The sequence below is a fragment of the Ascidia mentula genome, chromosome 6 (genome assembly GCF_947561715.1).
Source record: "Ascidia mentula chromosome 6, kaAscMent1.1, whole genome shotgun sequence".
Taxonomy (NCBI): Eukaryota; Metazoa; Chordata; class Ascidiacea; order Phlebobranchia; family Ascidiidae; genus Ascidia; species Ascidia mentula.
In genome coordinates this window covers 14,174,071-14,192,066 of record NC_138571.1, presented here as the reverse complement: position 1 = coordinate 14,192,066, position 17,996 = coordinate 14,174,071, and the positions used below count along the sequence as shown (strand labels likewise).

The 17,996-nt window shown below is 38.0% G+C and overlaps 2 protein-coding genes across 3 annotated transcripts; both read left to right on the top strand.

Moving 5' to 3' along the window:
* Positions 1-4,675: 4,675 nt before the first annotated feature.
* Positions 4,676-10,094, top strand: LOC145907256 (sodium-coupled monocarboxylate transporter 1-like). The gene is made up of 13 exons (XM_082994685.1): positions 4,676-4,736; positions 5,108-5,211; positions 5,500-5,688; positions 5,971-6,036; positions 6,095-6,214; positions 6,586-6,740; positions 6,948-7,085; positions 7,859-8,077; positions 8,594-8,706; positions 8,771-8,928; positions 9,249-9,481; positions 9,679-9,782; positions 9,892-10,094. The coding sequence occupies exons 1-13, from the start codon at positions 4,676-4,678 to the stop codon at positions 10,092-10,094; spliced, it is 1,863 nt and encodes a 620-aa protein (XP_082850811.1).
* A 2,415-nt stretch (positions 10,095-12,509) lies between these two features.
* On the top strand, positions 12,510-16,730 carry LOC145906248 (uncharacterized). 2 transcript variants are annotated; one of them, XM_082993676.1, is made up of 14 exons: positions 12,510-12,692; positions 13,258-13,411; positions 13,654-13,769; positions 14,019-14,166; positions 14,227-14,414; positions 14,474-14,606; positions 14,665-14,765; positions 14,841-14,986; positions 15,043-15,127; positions 15,187-15,313; positions 15,417-15,595; positions 15,815-15,938; positions 16,003-16,103; positions 16,219-16,730. In XM_082993676.1, exons 2-14 carry the CDS (start codon positions 13,300-13,302, stop codon positions 16,330-16,332), a joined length of 1,674 nt encoding a protein of 557 aa, XP_082849802.1. In that variant the 5' UTR covers positions 12,510-12,692; positions 13,258-13,299; the 3' UTR covers positions 16,333-16,730. The 2 variants fall into 2 exon arrangements, with proteins under 2 accessions (XP_082849802.1, XP_082849801.1); XM_082993675.1 differs by having other exon boundaries at positions 12,938-13,411.
* Positions 16,731-17,996: the final 1,266 nt, after the last annotated feature.

Genomic DNA, 17,996 nt, shown 5'->3' with positions numbered 1-17,996 from the left:
AGCCGCCGACCACAGGCTTTCTATGGTGTTAGTGTGGACGCCTTGTGACGTAACATACTGCACAGAGTGATTCACTGTTCTGTGAATATATCCGATGTCTACAAATGCAAAAACACACGTTTAAAAAAACTGATGCACGACTGTCATTTGCTGTACTTGCCTTCAAATGACTTGAAATTTTCAACAAGTTAAATGTGTGTTTTAATATCTGAAAAACGACAAGACTTAAACAAAAACTGTTTTGACAGGTCATCTCCGTCTGCATTGTAGTTAACTTGTTGAAAATTTCAAGTCATTTGAAGGCAGATACAGCAAATGACAGCCGTGCATCAACTTTTTGCAGAGGGCACGACCAACGCGCCTTCCGCGCGCAAAATGCGCTACGATGGTAACTCTGTGTTTCAATATTTGAAAAATGGTGTCCATCGGGACTATATTCCGACGTACCTGGACGAATTCATGTGGCGTCAGAGGCGACCGAAGTCGCACTATTTCCATGATTTGGTGCTGGCCATCAGCACTAATCCAAAATATCAAGTGTAAATGTAAGTGTGATTAATGTGGTACATTTTTACAGTTTATACGAATGTAGTTTTTCAAATAGTCTGGCGTTCCCGTTGCGGAAGACGCATGTGCGCAGGTAGAATAGGGCTAATTGCGAAGGGGCCTGCTGCAAAAAACCTAACTCTCGTGCAGGTAAAATATGGCTAATTGCGAAGGGGCCTGCTGCAAAAAACCTAACTCTCGTGCAGGTAAAATATGGCTAATGGCGAAGGGTCCTGCTGCAAAAAACCTAACTCTCGTGCAGGTAAAATATGGCTAATGGCGAAGGGTCCTGCTGCAAAAAACCTAACTCTCGTGCAGGTAAAATATGGCTAATTGCGAAGGGGCCTGCTGCAAAAAACCTAACTCTCGTGCAGGTAAAATATGGCTAATGGCGAAGGGTCCTGCTGCAAAAAACCTAACTCTCGTGCAGGTAAAATATGGCTAATGGCGAAGGGGCCTGCTGCAAAAAACCCTAACGACTGCATGGAGATTACCTCAAGGGTGCAGTTGGAAAATCTCAAATAACATGAAAATATTACAGTGCGGAAATAGGTTCGATTGTCAAAGAGGAGTTCTTCTTGATAATAATTAAGAGTCGATCAAAACAGTTGTAAACTGTAATTGTTGATGTCGCATCGAAAGATGCCAGCAAGACTGCGTTGTCCAAGCGTGCGGTGACATTGCGACACGAAGTTGTCTTCGATAAAGCCCAAGTTCTGGAGAAGGAGTTGGACCACTCCAAGCGGCTGTTTCTTGAGTTGCTTCACATCCACAAAAATAGTGGGTGCGTCAACGACAAAGAACAATGTGCTTTCTTTCCGACAGTTTATAATAATTTGTTGTAACTGTTGTGTCTCATGCAATGTTTGGCGTTTTTGCCTCTAGCACGTGATTTGACAAGCGGTGTCAACGTGTCCTTTTTTCTTTTGTGTCCCTGCGTGTTTTAGTGCAGTTCACTTTTTGCATTATACCTGATGAAGTCTCGCCGCATGGCAGACGAAACGCCGAAGAAATACAGTACGTTATTTTATGCCAGAAGAGGAGTACATGCAATTGTTACATCACAAACAAAAGTTTGTCGTCCATTAAGAGAGGGTTAATAAAGTGGTATCGGGTTAAGATTTTACTATGTTGGTGTAGACACCCTTGTGGTTGTTCCCTTATGGTTACGTACAATTCCACACTATGGGAACCTTATTACCGCCAACGTCGCTAAATCGTGTTAACGTCGGTTGACGTTTTAATGATTTTTGAAAGATATACTCGTTGGATTTTATTAAAAGTACTCTCGATTGTGAAGGAGGGGCTCTTCTTGATAAAATTTAAGGACGGATTAAAATCGATTTAAAATGTAATTGTTACGTCAAAAACACTAGTTTGTCGTCGATTAAGAGAGGGTTAATAAAGTGGTATCGGGTGAAGATTTTACTATATTGGTGTGGACACCCTTGTGGTTGTCTGTACCAAATTTCAAGTTTGTACGATGTCTCCTTCATGGTTACGTACAATTGTACACTATGGGATCTTTTTGCCGCCAACGGCGCCAAAGCGCGTCGACTTCGGTTGACGTTTAGATGATTTTTGAGAAAAATACTGGTTGGTTTTTCTTTAGAATAGGCTCGGTTGTCAAGAAGGGGCTCTTATTTATAATATACAACAACCGAATAAAATAGACCTAAAATGTAATTGTTACGTCACAAATGAAAGTTTATTTTTGATTTAGAGAAGGTTAATAAAACGGTGTCGGGTTAATTTTTTAGTATGTTAGTATAGACACCCTTGTGGTTGTTTGTACCAAATTTCAAGTTTGTACGATGTCTCCTTCATGGTTACGTACAATTGTACACTATGGGATCTTAATACCGCCAACGGCGCTAATGCGCGTCGACTTCGGTTGACGTTTAGATGATTTTTGAGAAAAATACTGGTTGGTTTTTCTTTAGAATGGGCTCGATTGTCAAGAAGGGGCTCTTATTAATAATAAACAACAACCGAATAAAATAGACCTAAAATGTAATTGTTACGTCACAAATAATAGTTTATTGTTGATTTAGAGAGGGTTAATAAAGTGGTATCGGATTAATTTTTTAGTATGTTGGTGTAGGATCCCTTGTGGTTGTTTATGCCAAATTTCAAGTTTGTACGATGTCTCCTTCATGGTTACGTACAATTGTACACTATGGAACCTTATTACCGCCAACGGCGCTAATGCTCGTCGACTTCGGTTGACGTTTAGATGATTTTTGAGAGAAATACTTGTTGGATTGTGTTGGGAATGGGCTCGATTGTCAAGGAGGGACTCTTGTTTATAATATTCGAGAACGGATTAAAATCGACTTTAAATGTAATTGTTACGTCATAAACAAATATTTGTCGTCAATAAACAAAGGGTCATTAAAGTGGTATCGAGTTAACTTTTTAGTATGTTGGTGTAGTCACCCTTGTGGTTGTCTGTACCAAATTTAAAGTTTGTGTGACGTCTCCTTTATTGGTACGTATGGATGTATACTTTGGGACTTGTTTACCGCCAACGGCGCTAAAGCGCCTTAACCACGACTTTCATTTTTTCATATGTTGGTTTACGCACCCTTGTGGTTGATCGTACCCAATTTCAAGTTTCTCACAGGTTTGTTTCATTATATAATCAATGAAGCGTAAAAATGTATTTCTTCGTTGCTGTTGTGCCTTTTGCCGACCTTCATGTGCCTGCAGGAGAACCGCGTATGTGTGTGTGGGCGAGAAACTTCGTCGTTGCATATCTTCGGTTAGTGACGTCACAGTGACGTAATTTTTGGTGTGACGTCATAACTTGACCCCACCTTCATTGTGACGTAATTTGGGGGTTCCCCGATTTTTAGAAGATAGGTACGTACAATAGTACACTAGACCCAAAAATAGTTGTAAAACACCATTATACAAATTTTACGCACAAGGGAACTTCCCGCCCAAGTACAAACCACGGTTAAAGTTTTTGTTGAGGTGAAAATATACCACAACCATATTGGGTATGGCGACGCTGCCGAAAATCGCGTTTAGAATGTTAACATCTCACCCTTCAACGTTAGGCAGAATTACTGCATTGCTGAACAAATTTCAGTCACAGATACGAATGTGGTAACAACACCAAACCGCGCACGTGCATTTTAGCACGAGCACGCGTCCCATGTGAGCGAGATAACAGAAAAATCGCCCAATTTATTTCGCCGCAATTGACGCCTTCGACTCGAAAATTGCCCAAATCTCATCGAATTGGACATCGGAATGCAAACATACGTGACATAAAGTACGAAAGCGTTTAGAACTTGTCTTGGGGAAATGCAAAGGTGTTGTTTTACCGACGCGCCTGTGTACGGATTTAAACCTATAGATATGGTGAGCGAATAGGCATTGGACTTTAGTGGTTTATCGCCCAAACTATCTTGGATATATTTTGAATTTACCTTTCTCCCTTTATGTTAGTGAATTGGTTGCCCGATATGTAATTTTGCAAACATTGTACCAGGCGTTTGTTATAGGATTCATTTCTTAATACTCTCATTGACGCGTTTCAGAAGGTTTTGAATTTTATTGATGCATGGCCAAATGAAAATTATTACGTAAGAGTCTTATGTAATAATTTTCATTTGGTCATGCATCAATAAATTTCCAAACCTTCTGAAACGCGACAGCGACTTCACAGGAATCGCTAACGCCTTAAATCTTGTTGTGCGCTTGTCACATTTACTGCACAAACATGTCAGACAAGATCTAAAGCGCGAAATGGACCACCGCGAGTAAATAATTAACAAGCCCCTGGAACGTCACTGATTCCACGTTGCGCATGCGTCCCAGTTTTCCATAAAAATGGCCGTTGCAACGACAGTGGTCACTAATCGTGCTGTAGGATGTGACGGTGACTAAAAACGGTTTCAGAAAAATAGCTGGGTTTAAATTGTAGTAATAATGGTAGCAAGATTTATTGTGTTAAAACATGACGATACGTAGGCAGGAGTGGTTTTGCATTTATTTGATACCGGATAAATTTGCTCTCTGCGTGATACACTGAGTTTCTATATTTTTATGAAATTAAGTTTTATTAGGACGCAAGTTATGTCTAATTAATTGTGCAGTAAAGCTTGAGCAAAACACAATGAGCGAAAACTCATTTGATAGCAAAGGTTTTGGGGTTGTCGATTTGATCGTGTTTCTAGGTAAGTCTTATCACGTGACAGAAGAGTAAATATATTTCATCATAGCACGTTTTTTTGACGAAATATTATTGGTTGAAATATTTGCCAAAAGTCACAAATTTTGATTATGTTTAAGAATATTACTATCACGTGTTTTCTGTGATATTAAATTGATAAAGCAACAGTCGCTCTGCGCCATTAACACACGTCTTGTTGGACAAGGGTCACTCAACCACATTCAGAATTGTGTACTCTAACCAATTTTGTCCATAAATGAAATGCAACTGAATTCTAACACTTATTATAACGTATTGTATACACTAAAATCCATATATTTTCCTGTCCTTTGTAATTAATGAGGAATGACGAATAATGTTTCATGTTATTAACAGGATTGCTGTGCCTGTCGTTGTTTGTGGGTATTTATTATGCGATCAAAGACCGCGGCAAGAAGACAACGGAAAATTATTATTTCGGTGAACGGTCCATGTCGGCTGTAAGTACAACATGTACAAAACAACTACCGTAACAATAAGTGCCATTAATCAAATATTGTACAAGTATCAGTACTAAAAAGCGTATGTTACTTCCAACTAACCGGAAACGTGAGCACCATTCGTGTAAAAACCCGTACGTATTCTTGTAGATATACACAAGAACAAGGTTCATCTACTGTTAATAAAGGTTTAGCTGTGAGCATTTTAGTACAACTTAATTTTTTTTTGTGATGTAAAAAATACTCGACTTTCATCATTTTTTCTGATTAAACTGCTGGACTTTGCAGATTCCCGTTGGGTTGTCCATATCTGTGACTTATATATCCGCACTAACTGTTATTGGATTTCCAACGGAGGCGTACGGTTATGGCACTATTACTCTGTGGTATTGTGTGTCTGGAATCTTCGGTAACTTGGTCGCTTGCCTGTACTACGTGCCACTTGTACGACGGCTGAAACTATCGTCCATATATGAGGTATAATATTGGGATTTACTGTGTAATGCTTACGTAGCTCGGGCATTGTGGTATATTGCATACGTGGACAAAAACAAACACTAAAAGCCGGTATTTTCCAAATGTTTTTGAGAGTGCAGTTGACTACCATTTCGTACCTGCGTTACATTATATTCTTTAGAAAAATACACAAGATGGTTACCCGTGTAACCACTTATGGTATGAAAAGATAATCAACTGCACTCTCCAAAAAAATTGAAAAATCACAGGTTACCGGTGTAACTACTTATGTTGCATTTTCAGTTTTTGGAGTTGCGGTTCAACCAAAAGCTAAGGATCCTAGAGTCAATGATCGTTATCTTCGCCGGTGTGAGTTGTATAATGCAGCATAAAACTTTACAATTACTTGAGGTCCGTATTTTTAAAGGTTTTCTTTTTCGGGATGACAATCTACTTGCCAGCACTAGCTCTCAGTGCTGTGACACCCGTTAGTCTCAACGTAAACATTATGCTGACTTCCCTGATCTGCACTGTTTACACAGCTCTGGTGAGTTTGCTGTGATCCTTCTGGCCAATTTACGATCAGTCAACTTTGGATTGTTTAATTGGTGAAAGATAACCGAATCCTTGTGCCCTCGGTGTGAACTTATTGTAAAACCTTGCAGAATGACTGTAATGGTTGATGATTGTGCGCAGTTTTTATATGTATAGCTAAATTTTGTTTATACGTCATGTAGGAACAAATGGCAAACGTTTTAATCGTTTTTTGCTCATTACTGTTCTTTTTAACATAAGAGTAGCCAGCTTGGCCGCGCGGTACCAGGTTTTACCGGCAGGCCGTAAGGGCAAAGCTATTCCTGCAAAGTACTACTTTCAAAAACATGTTATTGACCAATCTAACCACTTACTACGATTCAGGGAGGAATGAAGGCTGTGATTTGGACAGACACTCTTCAAACCTTCATAATGTTCGGAGGAATGATGACTGCAACAATCAAAGCGGTTTTGGACGTTGGTGGAATTGGACCACTCTGGCAAAGCCTGGACAGGGGTCAGAGGCTCACTGGTTTGAAGTAAGTCAATGTTTTTTACTGTGCACTTGGCAGAGAAAAGTTCATTGTTGATGAAGTGCCATTTCACCAAAAAAAATAATGATAGCTGTTTAAGGCCTTGCTACGTTCTAATGAAAAGCAGGTCCAATACTTTTGAGATTCTGAGCGCCTACCGTGTAACAAAAAAATTACTGGTCTCTTGACAAATTTTATTTAACAAATTTTTAGTTTTAATATGGACCCAACTGTTCCCTACACGTTTTGGACTATAATGATCGGACAGGGTGTGGGATGGTGTATTATTGGGACGAGTCAACCAATCTGTCAACGATTTCTATCTTGCAAATCAACAAGCGGAGCACGATGGTACGTTACATCCTTAAGTACAGATTCAAATCAGTACGAGAAAAAACAACTCTGTTTGATGCAAATGTGTTTTTCACAAGAAACATTGCCTTTTTCATTGTATGTTTGCGACTCCAACACTCTTGCATATGGATTACACAAAAACATGTCATAAACTCATCATAGCCCGCTTCAGCGCTGTTGTAGTATTAATGACGTCAATGATGTTTACGAGGTTTGCTTGTGTTTGTATACAAGTTTCTCCGCGCCCTCGGTGCAGCCTACGACATGTTTACCTTGTTACGAAATTTGCTGAGTAATGTATTACAAACGAATAACAAACAAATCATACAAAGGCGATGATTCCTGATAATATTTTCAAGGTTAAGCCAATAGTATTATTTTTTGTAAACAATGTTTGTCCGAATATATAAAGGCGTTAACTTGCCTCTGTTCGAGCTGTTGCTTAGTAAAGTAAAAACTAGGAACTCTCGACACCAAGCAGTCTGTGGGCATTCCTCACTGATTTTTGACTGGGTATCCCATTATTGTGTATAACCAAATGCTACTGGGTGTCCCGTTATTGTGTATAACCACATGCTACTGGTTATCCTATTATTGTGGAAAACCAAATAGTGATGTTTACATTAGTCTCAATAAAATATTTGATTTCACTCGTAAGTATACGGGGTGGGCAAAATCGGTGAAAAAAATCATATACTCAACTCATCAATAAAGTATGTCACTGGACCATAGCCTGATCTACAACTTTTTCTTTGAATATATAATTGCAGGGCGGCTGTAATCTCCATGATTCTCACATTTGGCTTCTTCGCTCTCGCCGTATTCAGCGGGTTAGCTACTTTCGCCTATTTCGAAGGATGCGATCCACTTGAGTCTGGCCAAATCACAAAACCTGATCAACTGATACCTTACCTTGCCGTCCATGTTTTCGAGAATGTTCCGGGGATGGCAGGACTCTTTGTATCGGCTGCATTTAGCGCCACCTTGAGGTATGTGATATAGATTAAACTTGTTTTTGTAGTTGTTTCTAGGAATCATATCCCGTTCGGTTACAAATGCTGTGACGAACTCCACTTCTTATACTCTTTATCATAAGCTTCATTTTCAGCTTCAGTCTGATAACTGACTGATTTTAGCCCATGGAAACATCTCATGCTGCTTGTCATATACATTGAATTGATTGTTCATGAAATTAAATTTATTCATATCGGCGACTACAAATTTGACCCAACGTTATAATGGCAACATATTAAAGATATAAATAAACTGTTTGCCCCAATCCTAATCTACAGATAAGTCAAGTTACAAAACATTGGGCAGTAACAATTTACCCCTTAAAATTAAAGTTATAACCCTCGCGGTAAACGATTTATACAAGAAAAGTCAAAACATTTGCCGGGCACCACCTTTTTCAAGCTGGGACCCCATCAAAAATTTGATTGAACTTTGATTCAATTGTGGCCAAGAGCACAAACATTTTACAAAATTTCCACTTTTAATTTCAGCACTGTTTCATCTGGGATAAATGCATTTGGAAGCATCCTACTTGAAGACATCATCTCACCACGTTACCCCAATCTGAGCGAATTAAAAAAGCTCTCACTCAGCAAATTCATAGGTTTACTTCAACGTGAAATCCGCTAATTAGTTGTTGTACCTTAATACCCTTTTCCTTTGTGCAGTATTTGCTTTTGGTTTGATTGTGATGGCCTTTTCTCTTTGCGTCCAGTTCTTCAGTGGCACCATTGTTCAAATAAGCTTCACGCTGTATGGGGCTATCGCCGGACCCAGACTGGGAGTCTTCACCTTGGGCATGTTTCTTCCTTGGTGCAATGGGATAGTAAGTTTTACGTTAGAAGCACAAAACCTATCTTGTTAATATACAAATATTTGAAACTAAATCAAATCTACAGAATAAAATCAAAAACGAAACATTCTTTTGCCATTATGAACGGCCTTACTGTGGATGACAAATAAATTAATACTGTATAGCCTAATGTTGTCAAAGAAAAACTTCGAAATATTCTTTCCTGGTCAGCGTTACATGTCTTAAGTCAGCCACACACAAATATAGGAACACATAAGCACATAGAATCGTATACTTGTGTGTGACTAAAGTATTACCCGACTTTCCACCAAGAATAATTTCTTTTACCACAGGGTGCGCTCGTGGCCCAGTTGTGCAGCACAGTGATCATAGCCACCATAGGTGTAACAGCCCTTATACGCGGAAAGCCCCCAGAGAAATATGCTTTTCTACCGACCTCAGTCGATCAATGCAACGTCACTACTATGACGACCGCGTCAACCCCATGGGCGAATCACACGACTCAGCAATTGCTGTCTAACTCCATGCAGGGAAGCTTCACCAGCACAGAGGGATTGATTGACAGGTAATTTATATGTTATTATTTGGGCAGATATGTGTAGCTTATATAATTTAACCAAATACGCATAAATAATTTTGTTATTTAAAACAGTAAAGTATGAGATACCGGGTGGGATTTGGCCCAATGGCTGGTAATTAGTTTTTTTTCATAGCGTTGAAGCTAAAAAATACAGCATATTTTCTGACAAAATATTTCTACAGTTCGACGTATGTCGAGGGCTTTCTAGCGATATCTCATGTCTATTACACTCTGCTATCTCTGCTCATCACAGTTGTTATCGGCCTGGCTGTGTCGTTCTGTACAGGTAGTTTTGGTTACTCAATAAATGACTAAGATGGTTGAAAAGTATTCTTTAATTGGAAACAAATAGCTATTAAGCGGCACGTTAAAAGATTTCTATGGCGTATTTCAAGGTGCAAACGACCCAAAGACTTCTGATCCGAGACTATTTGTTCCGTTTGTTGACAACAAGTTGTTGCCGAAAAAAGTGCGAAAATTTTTTCGCTTTGGAGTCCCACCTCTCTTGGATGAAGATTTTGATTCAAAAGATGTTGAAGGAGAAGAAAAATTCGAACTTGTTCCCGACTTGGATAACAAGTTGTCTCTTGATGATTAAATTTCGATGAACTTGCTTGATTATTTTATCTTCAATTTAGTGTTTTGCGAATTTTTATTAGGTCAATTATGAAATAAATTGTCACGTCTTATTGATATATCTGTGTGCTTGCTTTTTCTAGCAGCGATTTGTCGTTTTTCAGGTTTCCATCGTCTTTCATAATCTGGTGTTTAACCTACTATTGTAGTGCAAATATTCTTCCGCGAATTTTTACCAACAAAAATCTTGTACGATCTAGTTTACGTAGATGAAGCTTTTGTACAAAACACGCCCACTTGGCCAATAGCTGAGCTGTATGATGAAACCATGGGACATACGCAGTTGTCATAAAGGTGTCGTTGCATTGATCAGCTGATGTCGGTAGGATAGTGTATTATTCCGGTGGTCTCCCTGACATGATGGCGACCACGTCAATGGCTACAATCACGGTGCAGCACAACTGGCCGCGAATGCACCCTGCGATTTGGAAATTTATTGTTTTTTGTTTGAATCTGCGGGGCTTTGTTTAAGTAAATTTAATTCAAACTTTCTCTGACTTTTTAAACTTCGTGACGCTGATACAGTCACATTATCTATTGTTCAAAAATAATTCCTTATTTAAAAAAAACAAATAGGTTTAAACAAACGTTTTTTTAACGTCTTCTAAGTCCGCACATTTAGGTTAAAATATATTTGTGATAAATGTGAGGCCAGAAACTTCTGCTGTATTACATTATAGGATAAACTTTCCCAGAGTAAATACTCAGTTGTCCGACAACGAAAAAAAAGCGAACCTCATTTAAACGAAGCTACTATCTGTGCTATGAACACAAAAGCAAAGCACATCACCATCAGCCCAAACGCAAAAACTGCGCAAAAAAAAACGTTTTTTGGTAAGACGTTAAACTATTATAAATACATTGCCACTTTTACGGTTTACATATTAACGCAGTTTTTGTGTTTCGGCTGATAGTGATGGACTTTGCTTTCACAAGATGTAAAGAAAACGTGACCTCTGTACAATAAAGGAAATATCAGACGTGGTAGAAAACATAAAAAATAAACAACAAAAAACAAACTTCTGTACGTTACGCATGATATAGTACAGACAGTGGCGTTCATGTTGTAGCGGCCGAAAAAAAAACTTGTGGGTTACACGTGTGCACGTTTTTATCAACATTAAACATATTTTTTAGTTGTATTGTAGTAAAAGATGTTATTTTTAATGTATTTTGAAAGCATATTTTTTTTTTAATTTTTTAACTTTTTGCGCCAATTCATTCCCAATTTTGAAACCTTGGTACAATAGCGTATTCTGGGCAAATACTCTCTGGGCAAGAGACTTCATTATTTTAATGCCATAAATTGAGTCGTCCGCGTGTCTGGTGAAATAGGAATGTTTGTGCGTTGGTGAAATCAAAATTTTGAAAAACAAAGGTAATTCATCTATTGTTCTATCGCATGTACGTACGTTGGTTTCAGCTATTGACAGTAACACAATGGGTTTGGTAACCATGGATTCTATCAACAGAAAGTAGGAATGTTTACCTTTATCCACGCACAATGAAATGGACAAATATATCCACAAAAGGGTCCTTTCCTAACAGGGATTGCAACACTTACATAATAAATTGCGGCGTATTTTTGCTTTCACGCCAGTGACTTTTTCACAGTCGCTCGAGCAACTGTTGTCGGTAGAGCTCAACCTTACTATTGTAGTGCAATCATTCTTTCGCGAAATTTTACCAACAAAAATCTTGTACGATCTAGTTTACGTAGGTAAAGCTTTTGTACAAAACACGTCCACTTGGCTAATACCTGAGCTGTATGATAAAACCGTGGGTCATACGCAGTTGTCATAAAGGTGTCGTTGCATTGATCAGCTGATGTCGGTAGTACATGGTATTATTCCGGTGGTCTCCCTGACATGATGGCGACCACGTCAATGGCTACAATCACGGTGCAGCACAACTGGCCGCGAATGCACACTGCGATATGGAAATTTATTGTTTTTTGTTTGAATCTGCGGGGCCCATCACTATCAGCCCGAACGCAAAAACTGCGCCAAAAAACGTTTTTTAGCAAGACGTTAAACTATTATAAATACATTGCCACACCATAAAATGAGCCGTCCGCGTGAACGGTGAAATAGGAATGTTTGTGCGTTGGTGAAATCAAAATTTTGAAAAACAAAGGTAATTCATCTATTGTTCTATCGCATGTACGTACGTTGGTTTCAGCTATTGACAGTAACACAATGGGTTTGGTAACCATGGATTCTATCAACAGAAAGTAGGAATGTTTACCAGAAAGTAGGAATGTTTCACGCACAATGAAATTTTTGCTTTCACGCCAGTGACTTTTTCACAGTCGCTCGAGCAACTGTTGTCGGTAGAGCTTCACTACTTCGAGTTTCAGAGTACTGGCTTGGGCAAGTGCTGTCGCGCGTTAAGATTAAGCGTTTGTCGCCGATTCCCGCACTTTGTGTCGAATAAACGTGTTTCGATAACGCATTTAAATCAAACTTTACGTAGGGCAAAACGGGGATAAAGACTATGCTCAAACAGGATGGAAAAATGTGTTTGCAGCATAGGCAAAAAGTATAATCAAGTCTAGAAGGTAACACGATGTGGCCGTACGTACTGTCCAAATACGTATTATTTAGTTTTTGAAATTGAATTCAGTGGAATCTCTGGTACAACTTGATGTGTTATAGCTATATCTAGATGTAGCCTAAAAATCATAAGAGAAAAACTTAATGGTGACTTAATGCATTTTAACTTCTTATTTTGGAATATTTCGTACGTTGGTTCCTGTAATTGAGAGTGACATAATGGATTGGGTTACCCAGATTCTATTTGTAGGATTACAACAGCAAGTTGGAATGTTTACCTTTATCCACACACACAAAAAATATGCACAAAAGGCTAATTTCTCGATAGGGATTGCAACAGATTGCAAAAACGCACCGGACTCCGACATTTTTACAGTCGCCCAAGTAACTGTTTTCGATGGTGCGTTGTAGGACAACCCGGTTCCCAACTGAGTTCGAAAAGGGTGTAGTCATGTACTCACTTTGTCACATTCCGCCTCGCGTTATCATTAAGCGTCTGCCACAGGTTGCTGCACTTAAACGTATTTCGAGAGCGGCATAATGCATTGGTTAATCGGATTCTGTGGGTAGGATTACGACGGCAAATTGGAAAGCTACACTTAGCCACACACAATGGACAAACAGTTCTTTTTCGTGACAACGCAATGTTTGTACCAACCACTAAACAATTTGACAGAATATTGCCGAATTATAATGTCCCACGCAACTGCTTTTGTGCCTATAGGTAACTATAGACAAGCTAAATATTTTGATGAAGTTAGTGTATTCTTTTGCAAAATTTTTCAACATTTCGTAATCTATCCATGGTAATTTTTTATTTGCAAACCAACTGCGCTATAATATCGCATCATTATTTTCAAGTAAAGTACAATATATTCATACGAAGATAATGCTGTTTTTAAAAATAACAATACAGTTTAAAAATCAAGTTTCTTTTTCTTTATTTGATAAACTTGCTCAATTCAGTTATAAGGCAACCAACGGATGCCGAAAATCAAGAATATTCTTCCACATATGTGTGGGATTTTCGTTACAAAATAAAGAAAGGAAAGTTGGGTCATTTTGTGATATTCAACCATGAGGTAAAATGTATTGTTGTTAGCCTTTACCTGTAATTTTCAACCTTGCTATTTATTTGAACAATGCATTTCCGCATGTTGTTGGCACTATGGACAGGGTCAAAACTACAAAATGCTGAACTACAATGCTGCAAACGCAAAGTATAACTTTAAACGAAGTGCACTAAAATTACTTAGTAAACAAAAAAAGCTTTGGTATTCATTTCTAAATGTAAATAAACCGAAAGTTCTTATAAATAAATGTTGGAATAGATTTTTAATGATTCACCCTTTGATTCACAACGATCTGGAACAAATGAAGATGCTGAAAAACTCCGTGGTGTTGCCGAAAGTTTGGGATTTGAAGTAGAAACGTACAAAGATAAGACAAAGGAAGATGTTTTTAAAATTGCTGAAAGTTGTATGTTTATCATGATTAGACCAAACTGTTATCAGTGCGAAATTCAATCATTTATTTTAGATCAAAAACTTGACCACAAACCATATTCCTATTTTGCCTGCGCAATTTTAACACACGGGAAATCAGATGAAAATGGGGACATTTTAACAGCTTACGATGGCTTTTATTACTTACATGAGATTTTGTCTAAGTTTTCATACAACAATTGCTTGTCATTACAAGGAAAACCAAAGATATTTTTTATCCAGGTTGATCGATGTTTATGGTTTTGTTTATAATAGAAATGAGTGTGTTCTTTTAAACACAGGCATGCAGGGGAAACGAACAAAATTTGTTTTTGGGAAGATCATTAAGAGCGAAGCCACCAGATTTGAAGAAAGTAACAACCATGTCTGTATTTGGTGAAGCCGATTATCTCATTGCTCAAAGTACACTACCCCGTACGTTCCATATTATATGGGATACATACTACAATATTACCCTTTGTTTTCTTTTTAGTTTGTGTGTCCGGACGAGATAAAATCAAGGGTAGTGTGTTTATTAACGCACTGTGCGATTCGTTCGAAAACAAACTCCAAAGAGAATTCGATATTAACGAAGTGAGTGCAACCTGTTTTAAATAGAAAATGTACAACTGCATTGCGCAAAGTCAAATCTGTGAAACCTGATTTTAGGTTTTATGTGAAATTGAACGCAAAGTTTCAGAACACGGATGGGAAGAGGATTGTGCTGATGGCACAAAAAATATTTGTAAGCAGTTACCTTTGGCCACATTCCAACTAACACAGGATTTATATCTTGGAAATCAGTCAAAAGAAATGTAAGCTACCGCAATGCATACTGAAACGTTATACATTATAATCTAACCACACTTAGAGCAAACCAAAGGTCATCACCAGAAAACAGTGATTCAAGTAAAACCAATGATCTGTTGAAGTTGTTCCTGGTCGTCTCATATGAGGTACAACTTTATATCATATGTTCGAAAAAGTCAATTGTTTAGTGAATGCGTAATTTTAGGAATATACCAAATACTTTGGTCCACCTGACGAGGAAAACTTAAAAGACACAGCAAATGAAATTGGATACAATTATCACTCGATTCGTTACAAAAACAAAACTGAGATGTTTGATTGTATTGAGAAATGTACGTATTTTGCCAGTTTGCCAAACATTTTATTTGAGATTTGGTGTTTTCGATATTTTAGAATATGTTCATAATTTTTCTACAAAACATTTTATTTTAACAGATTTGCAAAGGCTTTCAACTGACAGCTGCATACTCTGCTGCACTTTACTGACGTTTACCGACAGTTCGGCGAAATGGAAAGCTGACGATGGAAGTTTTACACTTGGAGAGTTTTTGGAAAAGTTTACCCGTAGCCAATGTCCAAATCTTAAAAATTGCACAAAATTATTTTTCCTTCAGGTACAGAAACTGAAAACCACTATAATATTAAATGTATATTTGTATTGCATGTTTTTTGAAAATTTTGTACTACAAACGCGTTACGTTTCAAAATTAAAGTAAAATTGAAACTTAACGTGTAGACATATACATATTATTTTATAAACTATGCAGAAGGTGCCTCTAAAACTGTGAAAAAAACTTTCGGTAACCACCGATAACAATAAAAATTTATTGTAGGCTCCAAAACTTGCAGCAAAAGATGACGGAAATGGTCTGTTTAGTGGCAGCCATCCGTTTTTTCGGCATTACCCAGCCTTGCAACCAGATCACTCCGACATGCTTATTGCACATTCAGTTTCATGTAAAAGAAATGTTTGTGCATTTTCTGCAACCAAGTAAAAAACACCATTATCATGTCTTTGTAGGTAAAACTCTTAAAGATGTTGACAATAATCGTATGTCTCTGTTTGTGAGCTGCCTGTGCGAAAATATGTTGGAGTTTCATAAACAACTGGACATTATTCAAGTTAGCTAATTAAATTAGTGATGATTAAATTGTTGATTAAAATAAGAAAAATGTTTGCTCCCACTTGTGTTTTACTTTCAGCTTCAAGTTTAAACCGCGCACATGTGTTTGGCAGATTATGAGCCGGGTTAATTGGAAAATGTCTATGGAAGGAGCTATTGAGGTGCCTCTTGTTACCACACTTCTGCTGAAACCTGTAAAGCTTGACGGATCTCTTAGCATTGAGTAACTTGACGATGCTATTCGCCATTTCTTTGATGTTTTGTACAATTTGTAAAAAAGTGAAAAATATTTTGCATCATGTACTTCGTTGTGTAAATAAGGAGATATAAGTTTTACAAATTCTTTACAAGCACAACTTAACTAATCCGACTTTTTGGTTTTCTGATATTGCCTAGGGTGCGTTGATGCTTTTTAAGATCTTTTTTAATTGCTTTCAATCGTTTTTATGTTTCTTTGTTTTTCGTGTGTGTTTTTAAGGTGTTTTTTTCGCAGTTCGTCATATCGGCGTTATTCTTTTCTCAACCCCCGTATGATGTTGCTTCTCCACCGTGTGCGCCACATTATCTTACTTTTTCATGCAAGAGTGGTAACTCAGTGTTTTGCCTTTGCACAGTAGCATTGCAAGAGGTCGAAGTTTGCTGTTTTTTTATCACTAGCTCATTCTTTACTGTTTTTTAAAATTTAAAGGTTTTAAAATCGTTTATTGTGATTACTGTAAGTAACTAAATATGCCTATGGGGCGAAATATATTCCTGATCAAAAGCCAGATTGATCCTGTAGTAAAAAGCAACTTTTTTGGTTTAGTGTGATCGCGAAAGTATACAGTGATAGCTAGGCCTGCATCTTTGGTTAGATTTCAATTTTTCAACTTTTGAAGTCTTGTTTCGAAATTGCATTAAATCAGATTACTTTAATGAGGCGAAAGCTTTCGCTTTGGCGAATCTTCTAATTCTTCGAATGAGATATTGTACAAAGCATCCATTTTAACTTTACCTTTTCTGCAACCCTGTATGTGTTGACAGTTTGGGAGCGGGATATAGACTGTGTGGGAACAAGATAAAAAAAATACATTTTCCGCCTACGCAAAAAGTATAATTAGGTCTGGAATGTAGCAGGATGTAAACTTGCGTAATCCAATTGTTTGTATTATGTTTCTGTTGCTGCCAGGCATATTGTAATTTATTAATCTGTTCTACAGACACATTAAAAACGTAACTTTATTAACCGATGTTTCGCCTGTTATCCAACAACGCTTCCTCAGGGTAATGGTACTGGTACAGCACACAACCAATACCAGGAAAAATACCAAACACGAAAATTATAACGCTAACACCGCTTGTGAAATCACGGGCGATGTTATTAAAAGTGCGGGAAACAACAGTTGCAGCATTATAAAGCACCGGGAAATACACACATTGTTCCCTGTCATTTACACAGCGATTGTTTTTATGGATGTGGAGCGCTTCTAGGAAAAGGCGCTTTGTGTGATCCATCTCCTTTACCAAAACCTTAGCCTTGTCGAAGGCAATCCGATGACCATTCAAGGAAGCATGCTTGGCCAACGCTGTCTTACTTTCGCCTTTTGATGCAACGTCGTGGCGGTGCTCTTTAATTCTGGTTTTCAGGGCTCTTCCGGTATCCCCGATGTAGACCCCCTCGCACTCTCCACATGGAATTGAGTAAACCACTCCTACTGGTTCCGTTTCTTCCATGAGAATAGGGTGCAATTGTTTGTACATGGAGGTTTAAAAAACGTCGGCTACAGGAACGCCTTTAATTAGGAACAGACCGCGAATTTTTTTTAGGTTTTTTTTCATGGTACTCTAATGTTTAACAAAGAGAATTACAACAGTGACATTCACATACCTTCCTATTGACTTTGCATTGCTA